At 50.5% G+C, this 21,425-nt stretch overlaps 7 protein-coding genes across 7 annotated transcripts; 4 read left to right on the forward strand and 3 right to left on the reverse strand.

Annotated features, from left to right (window-relative positions):
* Positions 1-765: 765 nt before the first annotated feature.
* PC9H_003116 (uncharacterized protein) lies at positions 766-1,829 on the forward strand (the record flags this gene model as incomplete). The annotated part of the gene is made up of 4 exons (XM_036772713.1): positions 766-960; positions 1,030-1,122; positions 1,185-1,578; positions 1,627-1,829. 4 exons carry the CDS (start codon positions 766-768, stop codon positions 1,827-1,829), a joined length of 885 nt encoding a protein of 294 aa, XP_036634186.1.
* A 710-nt stretch (positions 1,830-2,539) lies between these two features.
* PC9H_003117 (uncharacterized protein) lies at positions 2,540-8,057 on the reverse strand (the record flags this gene model as incomplete). Its single annotated transcript, XM_036772714.1, has 21 exons — positions 2,540-2,574; positions 2,632-2,894; positions 2,947-3,239; positions 3,293-3,411; positions 3,469-3,536; positions 3,586-3,769; positions 3,820-4,766; positions 4,834-4,970; positions 5,024-5,281; positions 5,336-5,376; positions 5,429-5,453; positions 5,509-5,571; positions 5,629-5,892; positions 5,945-5,986; positions 6,037-6,085; positions 6,137-7,076; positions 7,127-7,323; positions 7,375-7,477; positions 7,529-7,550; positions 7,606-7,665; positions 7,719-8,057. 21 exons carry the CDS (start codon positions 8,055-8,057, stop codon positions 2,540-2,542), a joined length of 4,449 nt encoding a protein of 1,482 aa, XP_036634187.1.
* A 1,443-nt stretch (positions 8,058-9,500) lies between these two features.
* On the forward strand, positions 9,501-10,875 carry PC9H_003118 (uncharacterized protein; the record flags this gene model as incomplete). The annotated part of the gene is made up of 8 exons (XM_036772715.1): positions 9,501-9,623; positions 9,713-9,732; positions 9,783-9,830; positions 9,895-9,970; positions 10,030-10,204; positions 10,260-10,701; positions 10,756-10,774; positions 10,828-10,875. 8 exons carry the CDS (start codon positions 9,501-9,503, stop codon positions 10,873-10,875), a joined length of 951 nt encoding a protein of 316 aa, XP_036634188.1.
* A 128-nt stretch (positions 10,876-11,003) lies between these two features.
* On the reverse strand, positions 11,004-17,727 carry PC9H_003119 (uncharacterized protein; the record flags this gene model as incomplete). Its single annotated transcript, XM_036772716.1, has 27 exons — positions 11,004-11,249; positions 11,298-11,421; positions 11,471-11,595; positions 11,653-11,936; positions 11,990-12,195; positions 12,247-12,377; positions 12,430-12,524; positions 12,575-12,704; positions 12,753-12,828; positions 12,877-13,029; positions 13,078-13,211; positions 13,264-13,494; positions 13,547-14,315; positions 14,368-14,425; positions 14,477-14,727; positions 14,783-14,915; positions 14,968-15,277; positions 15,329-15,778; positions 15,832-15,936; positions 15,991-16,268; positions 16,333-16,659; positions 16,719-16,869; positions 16,920-17,048; positions 17,107-17,187; positions 17,240-17,386; positions 17,442-17,575; positions 17,634-17,727. 27 exons carry the CDS (start codon positions 17,725-17,727, stop codon positions 11,004-11,006), a joined length of 5,352 nt encoding a protein of 1,783 aa, XP_036634189.1.
* A 465-nt stretch (positions 17,728-18,192) lies between these two features.
* On the reverse strand, positions 18,193-18,658 carry PC9H_003120 (uncharacterized protein; the record flags this gene model as incomplete). Its single annotated transcript, XM_036772717.1, has 3 exons — positions 18,193-18,266; positions 18,386-18,563; positions 18,638-18,658. 3 exons carry the CDS (start codon positions 18,656-18,658, stop codon positions 18,193-18,195), a joined length of 273 nt encoding a protein of 90 aa, XP_036634190.1.
* A 322-nt stretch (positions 18,659-18,980) lies between these two features.
* PC9H_003121 (uncharacterized protein) lies at positions 18,981-19,485 on the forward strand (the record flags this gene model as incomplete). Its single annotated transcript, XM_036772718.1, has 2 exons — positions 18,981-19,092; positions 19,142-19,485. The coding sequence occupies 2 exons, from the start codon at positions 18,981-18,983 to the stop codon at positions 19,483-19,485; spliced, it is 456 nt and encodes a 151-aa protein (XP_036634191.1).
* Positions 19,486-19,765: 280 nt separating this feature from the next.
* On the forward strand, positions 19,766-21,184 carry PC9H_003122 (uncharacterized protein; the record flags this gene model as incomplete). The annotated part of the gene is made up of 4 exons (XM_036772719.1): positions 19,766-20,198; positions 20,260-20,398; positions 20,447-20,508; positions 20,562-21,184. 4 exons carry the CDS (start codon positions 19,766-19,768, stop codon positions 21,182-21,184), a joined length of 1,257 nt encoding a protein of 418 aa, XP_036634192.1.
* Between the last annotated feature and the right edge of the window lie 241 nt (positions 21,185-21,425).

The raw sequence follows: 21,425 nt of genomic DNA on the forward strand, positions 1-21,425 counted from the left end.
TCTCCGAAATCTTGCTCCAGGGCGCGGACTCTGCAATGGAACTCGCCTTATCCTTCGGCGAGCCACAGATCGTGTACTTGAAGTACAAGTCATAGGCAGTCATTTTCATGGCGAGGTTTCATTTATTCCTCGCATCACACTCACACCATCCGGAAAGGACGCCGAGTTCACATTCACTTTACGTCGCCGTCAATTCCCGGTGCGCCTTGCGTTCTCAATGACCATCAACAAGGCACAAGGCCAGTCTGTTCGCTTTGTCGGACTTGATCTTCGTGTGCCCGTATTTTCACATGGTCAATTGTATGTCGCATTGTCAAGAGCTACATCACGTCACCGTATAAAACTACTACTACCTAATCTAAATGAGGAGATGAAGGCCGTAAATATTGTATACAAAGAAGTACTTACTGATTAGAGTATTTTATATTATATGTATTATATTATTACTTAGTACAGCAATAGTCTCATTATTGTACCGACTCAGATGAAACATGCAAACCACCAGTGGACACTGATTTCGGAAGGTATCATTCTTTGAGCATTCGTGAATATTCCAGCCCATTCGCTGACGTACATTAGACACATGGTTTCTAAAACGTCAAGAATCTCAAGCTCAGCCCTTGACCATGATCTACCGGTATATAAGGTGCTGGTGCTGAGGCCGAATCCCCAGCAAGTTGCACTATCACTCTCGCTCTTTCCTTAACCACTCTCGCTCTCATTATTCTCTTACTCTACGTTTACACTCACTCTCCCTTTTTAATTATGGCGTCAAAGATCATCGGCCTCACAGTTCTCACCAACCCTCGCACTCCAGTGGCAAACCCTCATGTTGTGTTCTTCGACGCAAACTTCTGGTTAGCTGATGGCATTCAACTGCTTGGATGCCTCCGATACTATAACCGTTCATGCATCACATTTGATGATGTTGAACCCATACCCTGTGTTATTGATGCATCTGTACGTCGTGCATCTTACGTCTCTAATGGTGACAATAACAACTACTATTACAATTCAATCACCTCTTAGATTGCAGCAATGACTTCTCAGGCGAACATTGATGCCCCTGAGCTTCCAGATAGCGAGAAGAAGGAGTATCAAATCGTTGGAGACATCACATGGGTGAGTACTGAATACACTGACCTGTTTCCATTGTCTCACTACGTCCTTCAATTCGAACTCAGATGATTCCTGTCGGAGAGATTGCGCCTGAAGCACTTCGGTGCCCTCCATACTTGTATCTAGGTGGTGTAGTAAAGGCCTCGCAGAAAGACACCGGCACCGACACTGCCAGATTCGACATTGTTTGTAGCCAATGGCTAAACGCTTACCGCCACGACCAACGCCTTTCCAAGCTTCCAGTCCGCATCTTCATCAGCAAAACTCACCGCTGCCCCGATCCGAAAAAGATCTGCCCTGCCGATGACACTTGGGTCTCCGTACAGGCAGGGCGGCTCTCTAAGTTTATTCTCAATGATGCTGGGTGGCTCACGCAACTCGATGTTGACATGGGTGCGGATGGAACAATAGCATTCATGGGTAAATGGACCCCTCCGTTTACCCCCATAAAGACACCAGGTAAGCTACATTCAAATGACAGTGATCTGAACTTAATTGTGTTCACAGGAAATGCGCTGTCGGCAGGTAATAATGGGAAGAGGCGCAAATTCAGCTATGGGTCCCTTGCAGAAAGGGGAAGTCCTCTCCCTCGAAACCCGGCCAAGCGCAGTCGTATCGAGAACTTGGCGCTCGCTTCCAGTGAGAGCTCAATCGCATCTCTTGAGGACACACCTTCGATGTCATCTGTCTGCCCGGAGCCAGCAGCTTGAGTCCTATGTTCCCATATCATGATGCCAGTTACCTTATCAATATATCTATCTACCTACTAATCACCAAGTTTTTCGTAACATTCATTCATCAATTATCTAGCTTCAATATTACTCTCATTTGCACGTTATATTCAGAACTCAGCCCCGCGTGCGAAGCACGGGTTCGCAGCTAGTATATTCTAATAGATGCCTATTATCATTCTAAAACAATTCCGGGGGTAAAATTAATGGACATTATTTATTTGATGTGTTTGATTGTCCTCGACTGTAGCTCATCCGCTTCTTGCACATCTCGATCTCGTAGACTCGATCATTGATTGTCCCACAGTAAGTCGCAGTTCCCTCACGGTCAATGCATATTCAAGCATTTGAAAGTCGAAGCGCCTGATACAACCCAACTCATAGGCTGATAATAATAACGATGGATCTTCATTGCAATATGAGAGCTATGGATATCTGGATGGTGACGAATGTATGTATATACGATAGGAAAAACTCGAAATGAAGCAGAAATATGCGCGAGTTACAATGGAGAATTAAGTGGTAGTCCATCTAGTAAATAGTAATGAAAAATGAGAAACATGTCGTAAGTACTTGATTTTCTAGCTACAGCAGGTGTGAGATCCCTGATCATGATGATGGATATGGATATAGATATCTAGGAGAGTATGCAAGAGCGAATAGTCTAAGTGCTTCAATGACAAAATCTTCTATCGTTTAGCGTAGCGGAGGAAACGAGAAGCAACTACGAGCGAAGGACGTCAGCGCCGTAGCATGCGAATGTAGGCGAATGGCCACTTACTGATGGTAACGATGACATTGAAGACGAAGTATGCAAACAATACCCATACATCTCGCCAGCGGTTGCCGTAGCTGATGTTCAAGGGCTCGTAGAATTGGTCACCGACGCGGAATTGACAGTAGCGGCAGTCAGCAGTGTCGTCTGGGTTGTCCAGGTATCCACCGGCGACGGAGACGAAAGCACTGGCCCAGGCGGCGCAAGTCTGCCCGGAGGGAGGGCTGAACAAAGCGAACTCCTCAGGACGGCAAGTGATCATCAAACCGCTGGGACAATGGATAAGTACTTTTGCAGCTTTGGAGAATTATATGAACGTACTGTAGTTCAGTGCTGACAGTGGCAGCCATAGTGCGAGTGTAAGGGACCAATTCATACACCCACGACCTCCAGAACGAGATCATAGTGGGGTAGGGGATTGTGACACCGCAGAACGTCGACAAGAACAGACCAATGAAGGGGTTGAACAACACGGCGACTTGGACGCTAGGGCTGATAGCAGCAATGAGCTGACCGAGGGAGATACCGAAGAGCAACATGATGATGATGACCAAAAGCTGGAAGCCAGTGCCGTTAAGACCAGCGGAACCTTGACCAAAGTCCATGGGGTAGACCTAGAAAGATATCAGAATCCGTACGATAGGAAAGACTGGACGAGCAAGCTTACCATCAGGACCCAGTACACAATACCGCAGAGCGCGTTGTAGGGAATCTCGCCAACGAGTTGGCCGATGGCGAAAACGTACGGTGAATAAATGCGACTCGAGGCCTCACGAATGAAAATTCCTGAGCAACGACGTCAGTTGAGTTGAACAATGCAAGAGAAGAGGTAGGAAGACTTACTTCGGTTCATGATGAACATTGGCTCAATTTGGGCCATCACCAGGGCAGGCAAAAGAGTAGTCCAGAAACTGTAACGGTTATTAGTCCCACCATCATCGCTAGAAGAGTCGAACTTACATAGCGAAAACCCTGAATTGCAGATCCCGGACACTCGTACCCAATTGGAGGAAGGTGAGAGAAACGAAGAAGGAAACGAAGGCGCAGACGAAGAGACGACTGAAAATGTATTCGGGCGAACGCCAAAGGGCAAGGTTGTTACGTTGAACCACAACCTTGAGTTGGTACCAGAATGGAGTCGCATCTACCAAAGTGGTAAGTATCAGAGTCTCTGTCACGATTACTTTCACTCACAAGTCGAAGTCAGCTTGTGGTCGTCGACAGGGCGTGCAAGACCCGCGCGTTTGATGTCTTCAATTTCCTGACGAACAATTCGGCATTCCGGCGAGTCGAGCCAGACGTCCTTCCAATCACGATCACCGATACGAGCAGCAACACCGGCACCAATGGCCTCGAGCATGAATTCCGCGGGGTTGGCATTGGGTGGGCAGGGTGCACCCTCTCGGGCAAAGTAGTCGCGAATAACCTGAGAGTCAGGTCCGATGTCGCCGAAGTAAACCGTCTCACCACCACGTTCAAGCAATAGCAATCGATCGAAGGACTCGAAGAGCAGAGCAGAAGGCTGGTGAATGGTACACAAGATAGCTTGGCCCTGGTCGGCTAGTTTGCGCAAGAATCGGACCAAGTTCCAAGCGCTTTGTGCGTCAAGACCGGACGTCGGCTCGTCCAAGAATAAGAGAAGTTCCGGCTTGCTCGCCAACTCAACACCGATGGTAACTCGCTTGCGGGCTTCTACACCTAATGTGAAGATGAGGGCCTCCGTGAGATTCTGGAGTTCCAGGAGTTCAATGATTTCCTCGACGTATGCGTCCTTCTCAGCTTGGGGAACAGAAGCGGGTTGACGGAGGTAGGCCGAGAAGCGGAGAGCCTCGCGAACTGTAGCAGTGCCTTCGTGGACGTCCATTTGCTCTGCGTAGGCGGTACCACGAGCGAAGTCGGAGTCCAATGGACGGCCTTCAACCAAAATATCACCAGTGATGACACCAATATTTTTGCGTTGAGCGAGAACATCGAGACAAGTCGTCTTGCCGGCGCCACTGGCACCCATCAAAGCTGTCAGAGTTCCGGGCTTCACGTAACCAAAGACATCGTGCAACAGGCGGCGGGTACCGCCAGGGACGGGGACGGTGTAGTTGAGATTCTCCCAAGTAAAGGTCTTACGGTGCTTCTGGACAGCAGGACTGTGACAATTGAGGGTTAGTACATCTTGGGGATGGTAATAATGAGGGTTCCTACCTCTCCTTAGACACATTGGCTTCGAGCTCGCGATCAGCCTGGGTCTTTTGTAACCTCTCTGCCTTCTTCGCTGCTTGGATTTCGTTTAGCTTCTTGAGCTCCGAATCCTCCTTTGCGAAGACGCTGAAGCCGACAGAAAAGGTATGACGCTAATGTATACTGATGAGCTAACGTCCTCAAGGCTAAACGGAGCAATACTTACGGGGAAGTATTCGATCACCACGATCTGACTGAGAATGAACACGAGGAAGAAGCCGAGAAGAACCAAGAAGTTGCGTCTCCATAAGTCGGCCGCGTTAAGCCCGTAGCCAATAGAGATATACTGGGAACCAGAGATGAGGTCACTTCCTGGCTGAGAGCCAACGAGTGTACAAGCTTGATTGGGACCAAAGCCCTCCGGGTACTGGGAAAGGAAGCCCGGAATATTCCTCGGCACCACCGAGTTGCCATCACAAGGGAACTACAGCAGTCAATGATTAGCAAATAATTGTGACGTTCGGGCAAGGACACTCACCGAAATGCGCATGAACTCATTCTCCATCACGGCAGCCCATGCTGTAGATGTCTATCAGTAAGCAATACCAAATGACGGAAGCAAAATCAATACCGTAAGCGACGGGGTTGATGTAGTACTGCATGACGACGCATGAGCGCCGTTTCAGATTAAGAAAGGAGCGGTGCACTCACGATCCAGAATAGCCAGCGCTTCATGCTGTCGACGGGAATCATGTATCCACTATAGATAACCATCTAATAATTGAACAGACACTTAGCCCGAATAGGCTTAAAGCGATGATGTATACGTACGTTGGGAATGAAGAGAGCGGCGAGCCTGAAAGCCGAGTCGAAACTGGTGCAAAGCAATCCGATTGTGCGGAAGAAACCTTGCATCGCGAGGAAAGCCAAATAATTGATCAGGTGGAAAGTCCAGAATGCGCCGCCATTACGGTCCAGGTTGCACATGAAATACACCACAATGTTGAAGAGGAATACACGGACAGCGGAGAAGGGAACATCGGAGAACAAGTTCGCCACCGGTACAACAGCTGGGCGATACATGCTGTAACTGGTCTATAGATCCACGTCAGCATCAGCGGCGGTGACAAGTGGGGCTCTGACTGACCTGTTTACGCAGAATTGGTCGGCCAAGCATTGCCATTGGGATCTATGAAGTTGGTAAGCATCAGCCGTCAGAGTAATAACGAATGTGTGTACTTCTCCAAAGGCATCGAGACAGGTTACCAGTAGGGCGATGAAGATTACACTAGATTAACTATGTCAGCGAGGGAAATATGGGCCGGGCCATTCAGCTTACCTGCCACGGGTGAACGCGCCATTCGAGGACAAAGGTTGGTTGAAGTAGGCGCCACCAATAACCAGAGCGAGGAGCGTAGACAAGCACAAACTCGTGTATAGTTGGAACTTGTCTTGCATCCGTTGTTGGAATTGCCGAATCGTCAGAGCGCGAACTTGTGACCAGAAGCCTAAAGTGTAAGGACTCTTCTTCGAAACGCCCTTCTTCTTGTCGGCGAGAACGGCCTGGCGGAAAGCTTCCTGATCATGCTTCTCGGTCTCCATTGTGACCTTGTACTTCTCGCGACTGAGGTCCATTTCCTGAGCGTACTTTGAAGCGCGGTAGGCGTGTTCAAGGGCTTCTGGGGAGGCAGGAACATCGTTCGCCGAGCGTCCTGGAGCGAATTGGCGTTCGTTACGGTCAGTGCAGCCGGTAAGATAGTCAGCGGTGCTTTGGCGCGGGAGGGGTTTGTAACCGAGGTTCTCAAAGTAGGCTCTTGCTTCAGCGGGGGGACCATAGAACACCTGACGACCTTCATCGAGGACCAGGACCTTATCGAACAATTCGTAGATACCTTCGCCGGCCTGATAGAGTGTGACGAAGGTAGTTTGTCCCAGGATGTCAGTCATGACGCGTAAACTCTTCGCAAAGTCCAGGGCGGTGGAAGCGTCGAGACCACGAGTAGAGTTGTCCCAACATTGCACGCGCGCACGGGTAGCCATCATCTCAGCAATACTAACACGCTTACGCTCGCCACCACTAACACCACGGACGAATTCATCGCCGACGAGAGTCTTCGAGGTGTGGGAAATGTTGAGCATGCGAAGGAGCATATTGAGGACTTCTGAATCGAACTCCTTACGCGAAACGCCGGGTAGACGACCGTTTGGACCGGGAGACTTCATTGACAGAGCGAACTGAAGAGTTTGAGCAACCGTAAGAGTGGCAATGTGGATGTCATCTACGGAAATCGTCAGCAAGCTTCAGATGACACGGTGAAGGGTCAATTACCTTCTTGGTTGTAGACGACTTCACCCTTATAGTACTTGGCCATCTCGGCGGCATCCATGCCGGCGTATCTGACGTCGCCAGTTACGCTGAAGAATTCATCACGCTGGTTCGCTATAGCCTTGAGGAACGAAGTACAACCAGAACCTGGGCAACCGAGGACGAGGCACATCTCCCCAGGTTTGAGAACACCAGAAGATCTAATGATAATTAGCTCGGTGCCCGGGTTGAGTACGAGACGAGATACGTACTTTTGCACGATTGCACGTGTCGGGGGAGGCGCAGAAGGGAACAACGGGCGCAATAAGCTCCACACCCAAAATATCGGCGAAAGAACGAAACCAAGGATAGCACCTAGGTTACTCGGTTAATTACGATGTCCAATTCAATAGAACGGTTCATTACCTCCAAAAGTGGGGGCATAGAACTACACGTTCCGATTAGTAACGCGGTATATGGTTTGAGTTTCAGTGTATGCCCACCTTCATATCAGCACCGCCAATGACCTTTACTTCCAGGTCGTCCCACGTGACTCCGACGTGCTAATGGTAAAGATCTCAGTCAATGAAACATCACTGAAGCGGTGGAAACCAACCTTGTGCTTGATGCCAGCCGACTGATTAGCATCGTTGGACGACGAGAGGTACTCCCGCAGATCGAAGGGTTCCTCGCCTTCCTCGATAGCCTTCTCGACGTCTTGCCCGCCCCACATCGTCTCTTGGGACTTCGTCTTGATCACCCCCGTCCTCTCCACCTGCGTCCGTATCGACATCGTGCGCGAAAGCTCATTGAAGGTTCGTTCGGCAGAGGCCACGTCTACGTGATGAGCGTCGATTTCATTTTGAGGAATATTTTCCTGTTCACGGCCCGGTAAACCTGGTGCCTCGCGTTTTTCTTCGTAAAGGGTTGCTGCGTCCGCTGGAGTGCTGGCCATCGCTGCTGGGTGCGTACAGCGAGAAATTGAAAGCCTGCGAGCTCGGGTGGAAGGAGTTACCAGTATCCATTCGTTTGTCAGTTCCTTATATATGACAGAAACGCTTACAAACTTCCAGATTCGCTGAGTTTGAAGTTATATCGGTACGACCGCGTGTAAAGCACCGTTATTCGCCAAGACTGCATCTTTCCCCTATCGTCAACTGGACCATCGGGCAACCGTCCTCTCGAGGAAACTACCTGGATCGCAGTACCATACGCTAAAGGTCAGCCATCTACGCTGCCTGCGAAATCTGCCCAGCTCTCCGGAAGAAGGACCGTGGATCTGTTATCGCCTGCTGCCCTATTTCCCGAGCCAGTCGGTCTTTGCTTTGCGATGAGTCGATTGCTGTCGATTGCTTCTCGGTAGCGATAAGACTCAGCTATGCTGAATCATCCGAAGCCCCTTTCATCAAAATATATGCCGTTTCGAACACGAATCATATTCGCCGTCTAGAAAGTGTTCGCCGTGAATATGGGGAAAGTATCAATAATCGCCGTCTGGTCGGGAAAAAAGTTTTTCTTCCCAGTCTCCAAGTCGTTTCAAATTGCGCGCCCCACCGTACCTACGGTGCATATGCCCCGGGCGTCGTATCGAAGGTCGAAACAAAGCCATCATTGACAATCATCACATCAGGAAGCTGCCACTTCGGCTACCCACTTCGACGCTGTGTCCCCCAGCATTAATAATCAACCCGGCGTGGATATTACGATGGTGTCTTCTTGTAAATGGGCCGGGGGCAGAGGCGACGCGTCTTCTGAACATGAGAACATCACGGAGGATAGCCAATCCCACAGGAGCAATGCGGCTGCCGCGAGTCATATTCCTGTGCGTAGCCACCCTTCTGAAGTCATTGAAATTTTCAACTTGGCCTTCCATTAAATCTCTGGACTTCGATGAGTACGGCTAACTGGATAAACGGAGGTCCAGTGGCCCGGTGACATAAAGACTCTGTCCCTCGTTATTTGCCGTTTCGGACTAAGCTGTGAGAACAGGGTAGTACGGTATTTTTAGGGCCGACCCCAGAAAGCTTAAATAATTCACAGTAGCAGTTAGCGATATGAATCTATGCACACGCAACAGCATGAGCATCACATCGTTGTAGTGCATTGCCTTGTTTGCTTGGCCCGAATGAAGCGCAGCACAACAATGGGAACGAATTAGTTGCACCACACGAGGCCGCCGAAGTAAAGCCGAATTGAAGGTGGAGGTGGGACGAGGCGGGGGTGGGCGGGAGGGAAGGCCCAGAAGCGTGGGGCGGGATGCTTTGTCATGCATGCCAGTTCGGGAAACCCCCCTAGCCAAAGCGAGCCAATTGGATCCATCCTCACGTGTCGCGTTCCAGCTTGAGCGCCTTCCAAGTTCCCACTAGTTTCACTTTGTTCATCTCCATCATCGACCCTCATGAAAGGCCTCGCCGCAAGTCTGCTGCTCGCCGCCGTCGCGCACTGCGCCTACGGACATGGAGGACATGAGCACAGTGGCCCATCACAAGGCGAAACAATCCAGCAATATGCTCAAAGACATGTACGTCTTTCATTGCTTTTAGTGGTTGTGCATGGAGATGGTATTTCTTGCTGTGGCATATGGAGAGTGCTAACCTACCTCGCGTATAGATGTCTTCAGAGCATCATATGTCAATATGGTTTACTTGCTCGCTGTCTACTAATGCTGACTATGAAACAGAGATTCATTTGACATACGAAGTTTCTTCCAGCTTCATGACCTGAACCGGTACGAAGCTCTTTACGCTTAGCATGCTTGTGGGTAGCTAACACACACACTCGTCGTCATTCAGTGATGGTATGTGGGACAAGGAGGAGATTGAAGCTGTTTATGGCGTGCACCATGTATACTCGCAAAAGAAGTCTAAGGTGCGTCCGAGTATCTGCTGAACTGTTTCCAGTAATATATGATCTTTCTTCCCATGCAGGACGATATTGAACACCAAGAGAAAGCTGAGCAGATCGTCAAAACGGTGCTAGCACGGATAGATGCAAACAACGACGGGGTTATTACGGCAGAGGAACTAGTAGCAGTCGGGTTAGACGGTCTACCCAACTTCGACAACCTTGGTGCTGAAGGTCACCACTACGACGTTGAGAGCGGTACGTCTGCGCGTCGATCCACATACTAACATCGCTTCTTTAACTCGACCTACAGAATTCTTCCTTCACCACGAAGAAATGTATCACTCTACTCCCGAAACGCAGACTGACGAATCATACAACCACCCGGAGGACCTCGAGCATTTCGCCCAACATGAATCGATAGAGCGCAAGGAGGCTGAGAAGGAAGCTAAGTTCCAAGGTATATCAGTTGACGAGGTCCTCAAGTCGCATGAAGAACACGCCCCTGATGGCGCAGCACCTGCGAATCCTCCAGTACCTGGAGAGGGCCAACACGTCTTCGATGAACATCCTCCCAATGACCATGTGCCTCCCCCTGCTCCCGCCGACCCACCCCAGCCTAAATATACGAGAGCCGCATCTCAGGACCCGACAACTAAGTATAAGGAAGCTGAGAGGGCTAGTAACCAGAAAGCAGAGTGGGGACAAGGTCCAGATGGATATAAGCCTCCCGTGAACCCTGCAGATAAGCTTCGGTATGTTGTTTCGCCTGTGCCCCACATTTTCCATGCTGAATGGTTTCGTTTTAGACGGAACGTACCGTATAAGGTAATGTCCTTTCCCCTCTGCTTCGGCAACAGTCAGCCAGAACAGCTAACTAGAAGGAACGTATGCAGTACAAATTCCGCCGCAACTGGGGTGACTTCTGATCGTTTTGCTTTCGCTTTGTTATACGATTTTATATATATTATTGTGGATTTATTGAGGTACATGGATGTGAAGTGCATGGTATACAGATGTCCGCTCTATGGGTATACACGTCAAGCAATGTGCTTTACTATGTCCGACCATCAAACATATCATCCAGCAGCCCTCGCTCGACTGCTTCCCAATCCACATTTCCACCACTGTTATAGACACTCTCATACGACGCTATGCTAACACTAGAAAAGAAGGGGATCAGATCCCGGATACTGTCGATTTGGCGCAGTGAGTTCAGGAGGGGTCGTCGCAATGGCTTTTGCCCCGTCGCTGTGGGAGGTTGTAGATCAGGATCGGCTGATCCATTTCGGTTCGTGGCCTCCTAAAGGAATTCAATCAGGAAGAACTATGAACACGAGAAGAGACTCACTCGAGAATCCGCAAGAGGCAAGCTGCCTGCTAAATCAGCCAGCTGATCCATCATGGCTTCTGGGAAGTAATCATCTGGTCGGTATATCGCATCTACCGTGTCGGTGATGAATATCCATTGTTGTCTACGCATTAAATCAGTAACCAAGCGAACACTAAGAGAAGACGAAATACATCTGGAATTCTTCGGTCTGAAGAGCTATCAGGAGATCCAAGCACTTGCATGCTGCGAGGATGAGCTGAAGCTCCTCCGAGCCATCCGAAGGTAGTGATGTCATGACCTGCTCGAATATGCGATACTAATGGGAATGAGTCGACCTTCAGTGACTTCGTTGGTGCGGAAATGAAAGACTTACCAGTTCCGTCAATACCACTGGCCAGAAGCTGGTCAAGTTGTGGGCAGAAAGGCGGCAAAGTAAGACGCGAACGCATAAGAAGACTTCGCTTTGGACATTCGGGGCTGTCACGTTGCGAAGAATATCCGCAAGTTTCTCGATGATGGTTGGCAACGACGTCAGGAAGTGATTCTTATCCCCAGCGTAGAGGACGAAGGACAGCCGCCGCAGGTTAAGCGACCGAACTAACATCTCGTATTCCCGATTGGTGAAGATATTTGCCGATGGGGAAGTTGCAACCTTCGCTAAATAATATATGAGCACCCCGCACTCGAAGCGAAACACTAACCAGACGTACCAAGAAGTTCCGATAACGCTGATTTATCCGCATCGAAGAGAGCTTTCACGATTGGCACCCATTTGCTAGCGATGTCCGAATGGCAATTAAATAAACGATTATCATTAAGCAGCTCCGATACCGGTGGTCGCCAGGCTTTGAGGGCCGCGGGTAGTCTCGACATCTCGAAGACTATTTTGACGATGTTCTGATCTACGTCCATCGGTCTGAAGAGATGAGTTCGTGGACACGTAAAGGTTACAATGCCAATCGCCTACCTTATTTTGCCCTTCATAGCCGGACTGATTATGTAGTAGGCAATGTTGTTGCAAGCAACTAATATCTTGTCGTTATCAACCAATAGTCTTCGAGCGTGTGGCAAGGCAGCGTTTGCAATGTATTCAGTGATCTTTGAAGGATATTATTAAGAAGAACAGAAAAACGTAAGTAGGAAGGCTTACTTGGATGACTGCTTCGGCGGTCGCCGTGATTGTCAATCGAGGCGTCTCAGGTAACGAGGCTATACTCGCATCGAGCTTCTCATCCGTCTTCGCATCTGGTTAACACATATCAGATAAAGGTAAGTGGAATGGTCCGGTTGCATACCACGGGGCGCAGGCGAGTCTCTGCCGTTTGTTCCCAACGCGTCTCGAGTTGTACGGCGAATCCAAGATCCCTGGTCGAAAGAGCGACCAACCCACACTACACACGCGTCGAGTAACTTGCTGAACGTATCCTAATGATTGTCACAATTTCGCCGTAACGGTATTAACGTCACACTAACCTGAAGATCCTTTCGTATCCGTTTATCTTCCATAGCCGCAGTTTGCGTGACTTTATCCGCTAGCACAACAAGACTCCTAATTCCAGTGAGAAAGCAATCGAAGTTGTGAGTAGAACAAGTAAACCTCAGCGTAGGATATGTTTGAGCGCGGAAGTCACGAGCACTTCCAAGGACCTCCTTTGCAAGCTGGAGGAACCGGGGCCACACTTGAACTGCAATAGGTCCTTCCAATCGCTGCATATATTGCTCCAAGAATTGGAAGAGGATAGTATCCGATCTAGATGCGAGTCAGTTGGTTTAGGGTAGAAGGTCCTGATTCGCTCACAAATTAGGATTAATCGCCTGCTTTTTACTCCGTTCTGTAACGCCTGATATCCGCATTGAAATGCTTTCGCATACCATGTGCACAGCCGTTTGCGCACTGGGCAGCAGGGCATCTATCAACTCAAATGCTGCAGCCTATGGGTCTGACTCTCAGCAGGGCTGTAGTGCCAAAATTTGCGTCACATACTGTAGATTGCTTGCTCCAGCATTCAATGATCGATTCAAAGACCTCAGCAGACTGAGCACGGAAGAAGTGTTCAAGTACGCGCCGGCATCGAAGTCTACTGCGGTTGAATATCAATGATAACGAGTCATCTTTGGAAGATCGTGTCGTCGGCTGGGTCCACGCCATTGCCTCCCACATAGCATACAGGACACGCACGGCTTCATGGAGTGATCGGTACCCAGGCGAACGAGCCTGACATATCATGTCTTAGATGTAATTCAGCAGTCGAATTTTGTAGACCCACCGTCAGTTGCTCCTCAGGAGCTGTGGGACTGTTGTCCGAGCCAAATACGCCAGAGACATATCCTAGCAAACCTGTCCCTTCTGTCACCGGTTTCTCGTTCACGCTGTCATCATCCTCGGAGGAGCTAGGCTCGGAGGTATATGCTAGACTCAGAAGAACGAGGCGCTCCATACCATTGAGCAGCATCACGAACTCGGCGTCACTTGAATTCGACAAGGCGTCTACAGTGGTCCCACCAGCAGACGCCGCGCTCTGCACATCCGCTAAGCACACAAGCAATTGCTTACATATGCACTCGTTGAGGGGAGCCACGACCGCTTGTAACGCAGGCTGAAATTGCGGAATAGCCATGAGGATAAAATCAAGCCAATGTTGGAGGACGTGTCGATTAGTCGCAGTAGTGATCCCATCCATCATGGTTTGCGCGAGCAGCGCGTTGGCAGCGAACGCCTTGGCTGGGGGTGGTTGGGCCGGATCAGGTGTCCCAGACTCGTCCTCTATGCGAGGCTTCCCACTGCTGTGAGCAACTGAAATTGAAAGAACGGAGTGTAAGAGGTGCAGAAGTTTGTTCTGGATGTCCAGCCTGCCCGTGTGAACAAGAAAGTACAGCTTAGCAACAATGGCGGCTTCAAGCGACTCGATGATCTGCATATCAAGTTCGCCACGCGGGATTATGGTTTGCAGTATATCGATGCAGGTGGATTGGATCACTGAATTGAATGGTGACATCTCGACAGCAAGAACCTCCTTAGGCTCCGATTGGATAAATCTAATCATCAGTAAAGGCATTGTAGCACAAAGCGTTACGATCAACTACTCACCGAAGCAGAAGTTCCATCAGAGCGTCAAGGTACGGCGTCTCAGAACTGACAGATAGCCCTACACGGAATGAGTCAGTCGAGATTTAGTATCTCTCACAATTTAAGCTACCTGATTCTGTTCTTTTTGCTAGACTAGGATGGAGGGAACGTTTGATCTGCGTGACACGGGCAGTGCGTACAAAGCCTTGGCCACCAAAACGAACAACTGAGAGTAGCGTCTCCAGGAGATGCGAAACGTATCTTTGGTCGAACGTTTTCTCGTAGTAGAAACCTTGCAACTCCCTGCCTTTAAGCTTGTGGGATGTTTGCACCCGGCGTATTAGCGGATTCGTCAAGTCATAGAGAAGAGAGTCTAGGACCCTGAGAATAGCAGGGAGTTGAGTCAAAGGCGCAGTAGGATGTGGATGAAACGGACCGTTGATATGACTTCAGACTGCAGCGCATCCACGTTTCGCCAATGCGACGAACATTAGGATCATCGTTTCTTAGGCCGTCAAGGACGATCATCATCGGTACTTTGAACTTGAAGCCAGGAAGAAGATGGTCCTCTAGGAGTTTACTGTTAGTTATCACACTAAAAAGGTTCGCCGAGGTAAATACCTGTGAGGCGCCAGAGTACACCGAAAGCATCGTATGCACCCTGCAAGTCGCTCGGATTCGTAGTTGCCATCGCCTGCGCGACGATCGCTTCGACATGTGACCGGGTCGTTGAAGCTTCAAGGGCCCAGAGCAGGCTTACTGCTCGGGCATGGTATGCGGTGTATGTAGGACCCAAATATCGTAGGAGTTTGGTAACCATTTTGGACATTGTTGCCCGATGGTCAAGAGATAGTCGGGGCTCCAGACCCTTCATCTGGTGCAGAGCAACCGCCAACGAGACGACTCTGTCGACCACAGTAAAGCTCGAAGGCTATTCTTCCGTTAATAACTGCAGGAGCACAGCCGTGCAGGCCACACGCACCTCTTGTTCAAGAGTCTCCAAAATAATGGCTAGCCACCTCGACGGCACCCAAGCTACTGTGACAGTGGTACTCAGCCTCCCCACCAATCGGTCCACAAGCAGCAATAATTGCGCAAAACATTCACGAATCTGCTGGAGCCTGTTCTCATCCTTGAGTAGGTCGTGTGCGCAAATCTCTGTTAGCATAGTGAGGTTCTCAAAAGCGGTGATGAATGGGTTGTCGAAGGATCTGGTAGGATTTTCGCACTCCCTCTTCGGCGCAATGGAGTAGAAGGAGCAGGCGAAGAGGTATGGCCGTTGGACCAATGTCTCGGCTTGTAGAGAAGCCGTCAGCTCTGGGCGCTTCATGAGCGCGACGTGGGGGATTTGTCGCAAGATCTTCTCCTGGAGCTTCAAAGCCTCGCTAGTTGCGGGTGTACACGCTTTTGACGGGTTTGCCTCCAGCTCAATCTACGTGTTTCAGCATCTAGTAAATGAGAAATTGAAAGACATTCCGGACGTACCAGTAGCACGTCCATAATCGCACCGAAGACGATCGGAAGGTGGATGTTTTGAATCTCATCGTCTTGCGAAAATATCTCAACGATAAACGAAACCATCCGAACGGCCTGGTGAAGTCCTGAACGCCTGACTCGTCATAGAAATAGAAATAAGCTCCTTACCTCCGTTTGGGCGCCATCTCCGGTTAATTCCCCGAATACATGGGTCAGAAGATGCTTCCATATAATCTGTGGTTCGACGGCTTCGTACAGCGTGCTGGCGGTCATCGTCATGTCTTCACCGGCGTCCCCGCCTGCCTGTATTAGCGACTTCACCGCACGGAATGCATCGTAGACAAGGACCTCCGTGAGGGCTGCGCCAACTTCCCATTTGTCCAGCAGCGAGATGAAAATCTTAAATGGCCGCGACTCCAGGTAATCCGCCGATGGTGCAAACATCTCTTCCTACAGATATTGATAGTCAGCCACATCACAGCGAGCAAGATGTTTGCATTCCATGCGCACGAACCTTCAATGTATCCTTGAGGAGCTCCAGAGCGTGCTTTTTGAGATACTCTATTTGATGGTCGCTTTTATCGTCCGGCCCCAGTAACCAAGTATATAGACGTCGATTCAGTGACAAGTCTCTTCGCAAGACAACTCCAGTAGCAGCTCGCATCAATATAGTCCGGTCTTCGGCGCGCGCACGCTGCACGGCGACACTGTCCACACGCATAGACTGCAGCAATAAATCCAATGCGCCGCGCCGCACAAGTAGATTATCATCTTCCAGCGCGGCTGCGAACGCGCGAATCATCAATCCGATGTCACGGCCGACGATAGCGGTAATGTCTGTCAATCTACTCGTCAGTTAAGTGAATATGCATTGGTGTTGGCCCGTGACAATATACCTTCGTCTGCGTTCAGTCGTGGTAGGCGGCGTCCGAGGAAATTTAGGGATGTCCCTCTCGCGGATGGAGTCGTCAACATGATGAGCCAGATGTTTTGGAAGAAGAAGGAATGTGAGACTGTCCCAGAGAGTTTATCTAGGAGACCCAAAACCTGAGGATACGTTAGTGTAGTTTGAAGGCCATCAAAGCAGAGACGATTACCTTTTCGAAGAATTCTCCGGTCTCCTCTTCAAGACCTGGGAGTAGAGCCAAAATGAGGGATTTCATGATTGGCCTCAGTCCGCCTTGTAAAGGCATGTAATGAGTGTCATATAGATTCAGTAGGGTAGGCTGAACAGGAACAAGATCTCAGGGACTTGCACTTGAGAGTGATTATCACAAAGCTCACCTTAACAGAAGTAGCCGCATATTCAAAGAAGGGGAAGAGGCCAGATGACCAGAGTGCTAGGTCGCGCTTCAAACCTTCCGACTGAAGGCGTCTACGTCGGTGAAGCACATCTACCAAGAGTGGGAGAGCTCACCCCTAACACCGCGAGAATATGTGCGTAAACATCCAACGCGCGCTGATGTACACCCGTAGGCAAGGCCGGGTTCAGACACTGCGACAGCCGTTTCGCGACAATCAGCTTCTTGGGGATCTCCTTGAATTGCATGTACGATTGAAACGTCTTCACAGTACATCAGGATACCTACTTCAAATCCACAGTGTATGATGCCACGTACTTTGAGTAGCTGCTTCAGAAACGCGATGCAATCTGCCCATTCGTGTACATTATCGAAGGAGTTGAGGCATTTCTCGACCTGCTGCACGTATTTCTTGTATTTTGGATCATGAGCGTACGTTTGCTGCGCAACAACTATCGGAGTCATGTCAGTCGCACTCTCCACGTCGTCCGGGATAATACTCGGACTGACCACGTTCATTCTTTCTGGTAGAGGCCCATGCTGAGCCTGAGTTAGCGGTTTCCGCGCCTAGGACTTCGACGTCTACGGCATTGCTCGACGACATTTCAGCTTGGATGCAGGCGAATCTGCCAACCGAGAAGCAGGGAGCTGCGGTTCGCACACGTTACTGCTGCAGCCCGCAGTGGTATATGTAGAAGCAGACGGTTGAGTGATAGATGTCGGTCACAGACGTGACATCACGATCCTGACAGGCCATCCATACAGACTTCTGCGCGCAAATGAAACGCAAATCTCACAAGTGCATGATATGTGGAAACGTAGTCAACGAGAATCGGACGGGGGCGTTGTGCCCGGGCATGCGCTGAATGTCACTCAAGTGTCAATCTTTGATTGGGCGGGTGACGGACAGGAAGAGTAAAGTAGTTCATTAGAGTCCCATCGGTCTGAACTCGCCACGACGCGCCCGACGTTGTGGACTACCCACTGAGGCCTAGCCTCGACACGAATTTGTCAAGGTGAAAAATGTGGACTGTCTATACATAGTGCTGGGGAGATAGGGTGACTGAGTCTACGAGGATTCGGCTTCCCACTTCGCTATGAGCTTCTCTAGATCGAAACGAGGGTCCTCCGGGTTTGTCACCACTGTGGAGAGTCGCCGTCAATACGCAGAATAGACAATGCGGCCGGCCACGACAGCACCGGTGACGAGATACCCGTGGCTGGCGACCAAAGGGCATTCGGGGAAGGGAAGGAGTGCTCACCACCAGAGTCTTTGGGCGCCGACAGCTTCTTTTTGTACGCCTCCTTCGCCTCCGCAATCAGGATCTTCCGTTCGTGCACGGCATGGGTTTGCTTTTGGATGTCATGGTCGGCCTGAAGCTGTCTTCGGTGATACCAGCCATAGACGACACCGGTGAATAGAGCCGTGTACCTAGCAACCTATGTCCACAACAAAACCAAGATAATCAACATGGTTAGTGTGTACGCCATACAGCGAAGAAATAATCCCGTACATTGACCGTCGGTGATACCATTCTGGCGGTAGTCTATGTCTGAGCCCAGCAAATGAGAGTTTGGTATATTCGCCGCCTCGACTGTATCCATGGTCAGTCGATTGCGAACATTGTGTCTGGAATTATGCTCACCGAAATTCGCTGGAGGAGTGTGCAGACTCGTTTGAGGAGAAACGGAAACGGAACTGTTCGGATTACGTAAGCCATTCGCCTCCTGCCTAATCCGGATCGGCCCTCCTTTTGCAAGTCCTGGCCCAAATGGCCGAAGGCTCACACAGCACAATCCCTGGGACAGAGTCGGACAAGCAGATGGTTATCTGATCAAGCACCACCACCAGCATTTATGGTCGTTTCTTACACGGGGGGCTGCTTTTGCGGCTCAGTGCGGTATAAAGTAACGGGCACCCCTATCCTCAGCGCATACTGCCACTGCACGCTCTGCCAACGCTTAAATGGTTCGTGTTGGAAAGGATTGCACCATAGCAGCATCTAATGACCATCTAGCGTGTCCATTTATACATACAGTTCATTTCCCTGCATCGGCCTTTTCTTGGGTGCAGTCAGAGCCTGCCGATGTGGTTGCGGACACCTACCAAGTGCAATCCAAGCCTTGGAAACGACGATGGCGCTGCAAGACGTGCGGCTCAAATGTGACATCCGAGAACAGCAAAACAGAGAGATGGAGTATCTGGGGTGCTACGCTGGATCGTGATAGCAACGGTCGAATCGCAGGGTGGGACGCTCTGAAGCCCACTTCGCATATGTTCTACGGCACACGCATGGTCGACGTCGCAGACGACCTGGGCAAATGGGAGGGCTACGAGAACCAGTCGCAGAGATTAGATTGATTCCATGTCTTCATGGTGTTTTTCTTCCAAAATGGTAGACACGCGACATTCACGGCGAAAATGGCAACTATCTCCGTTACCGCATTATCGCTGTTTACCGTAAATACTGTGCACTGGCTTGGAAATGGATGACTGTCAGCGTTTTCTTTTCTGGCCACGTCTTATCGGCCTGAGGTGACTGTCCTCCATTTTTCCTCCCTGAATCCGAGTTGGGGGCGAATCTCGAACTTCGTCGACTCGCCAGTCCAGTGATACATAAAAGCAAATACACCGCGGGAGGATGTTTCGAGCCTCGCCTTGGATCAGTTTTAAACCTGACGTCCATCAGGAAGATCAAATGGACAACGACGTTGACATGGATGCTCCCCAAATCTCGACGCTGCGCGAAGAGGAGACACCTCCGCCCCCGAAGGTGACCAGGCGAATCAGGCTAGTCGTAAAGGAGAAACCTCCTGTGTCGCCCGCACCGTCGGTAGCCAGAACTCAGGCCACGGAAGACGACGTCGACAACGACAACGACGAGGACGAAGAGGACCAGCTCATCGACGATGACAACGACGGTGCGGCGTCTGTGCCCCCTGTGGTCGAGACCCCGTCACCGACAAAACGCAAAGCGGCAGCTAAACGTAAACCGCGCAAGTCTGAGAAGCAGACACCGCAGGCTACCCAGGACGAGAAGAAGGCGCGAGAGAAGGGAACGATAGCGCATGAAGGTGCGGTACTCTTGATTCTGCCCTTCCCCAGTGTTGTTCTGAACCGCGACCCCCTACCCAGAACCTGAGGAATCGAAGCCAGCGCCTGAAGCCATCGTGCCTCTCAGCGCTGTGCCCCCTTCGCTATCTCCGGCAAAGGGTGGTCGCAAACGTGCACCCCGTAAACCTGCTGCAAACCCCCGCCCCAAGAAGGCTCCTAAGTGAGTAGCCCCCGATAGACCGAAGTTTACGATACTGACCCCCCGCAGACTAATGAAACCTGTTATTCCTCCCATACCTCCTACGGAAGACAGTGGAATGTACAGCGATGGTGCGCATCTCGTTCTCCTGATTCCTGACTACAGCTCAAACCACTCGCTACAGCTGCTTTCACTGGCACGGCGGCCTCATCTCCGGTGACGACCCAGATCGACGTGGGCTCGCCTGATCCAGAATCAGAACCGATTCAACTCCCCCCTCCTGCTGCCACAACCCCAGAGGACACACCCCTCGACGCCATGCTCGAGAACGTCGCCCTCCCGATCTACCCCCTCCCCAACAAACCCTTCCCCGTACAACACCCGCCCAAAATCGCCACCGGATTCGCGCCTGTGATCCCATTAGACAGGACCGGCAGGAAGGTCCGCCATTGGCGCGTTGCCAACCGCGAAATCCGCGGAATTGCGGGCGGACGATGGTTCGTGCACTGTTGGGTTGGCGATAAGGAGTCAGAGTATGCTTCGCGCGCCGATGGTTTACTTGGGTCTGGCGCGATGTCCCTGCCGAGATTGGTCGCGTCGTCGTTGTCTGCCCCGCATCTAGGACGGGGCAAGTCCAAGGGCCTGAGAGGTGGTATGGTCGCATCTGCCGGATCGTCTCGCGCAGGTTCAGCCGCCCCGGATGCTACTGCTGTCCGCATCCCAACAAAAATGAGGAACATCGTCAGCGCTGCTCCCTCGGAGCCAGATATCCCAATCAACGACATGGACTCGCGACCCGTCGATTAGTAGATTCTCGTCTGTCATCCAAGACACGATTTTCCTTTTGGACTGTATCTTACTCGCCATGGCATCCGTATAATCATGTATCCGTGTATATATATGGACTTATTTGTTCAGCTACGCCACCACTCGTACTCATAATCTACGCTACTCTCCTTCGTGCATAGTTGTTGCATTGGAAATGATTTCATTGCGTGTCATACAAACCCCAAACGTAGCAATTACAAAAGAACGCGAAGGGTAAACA

Source organism: Pleurotus ostreatus (genome assembly GCF_014466165.1).
Source record: "Pleurotus ostreatus strain PC9 chromosome Unknown scaffold_2, whole genome shotgun sequence".
Classification (NCBI taxonomy): Eukaryota; Fungi; Basidiomycota; class Agaricomycetes; order Agaricales; family Pleurotaceae; genus Pleurotus; species Pleurotus ostreatus.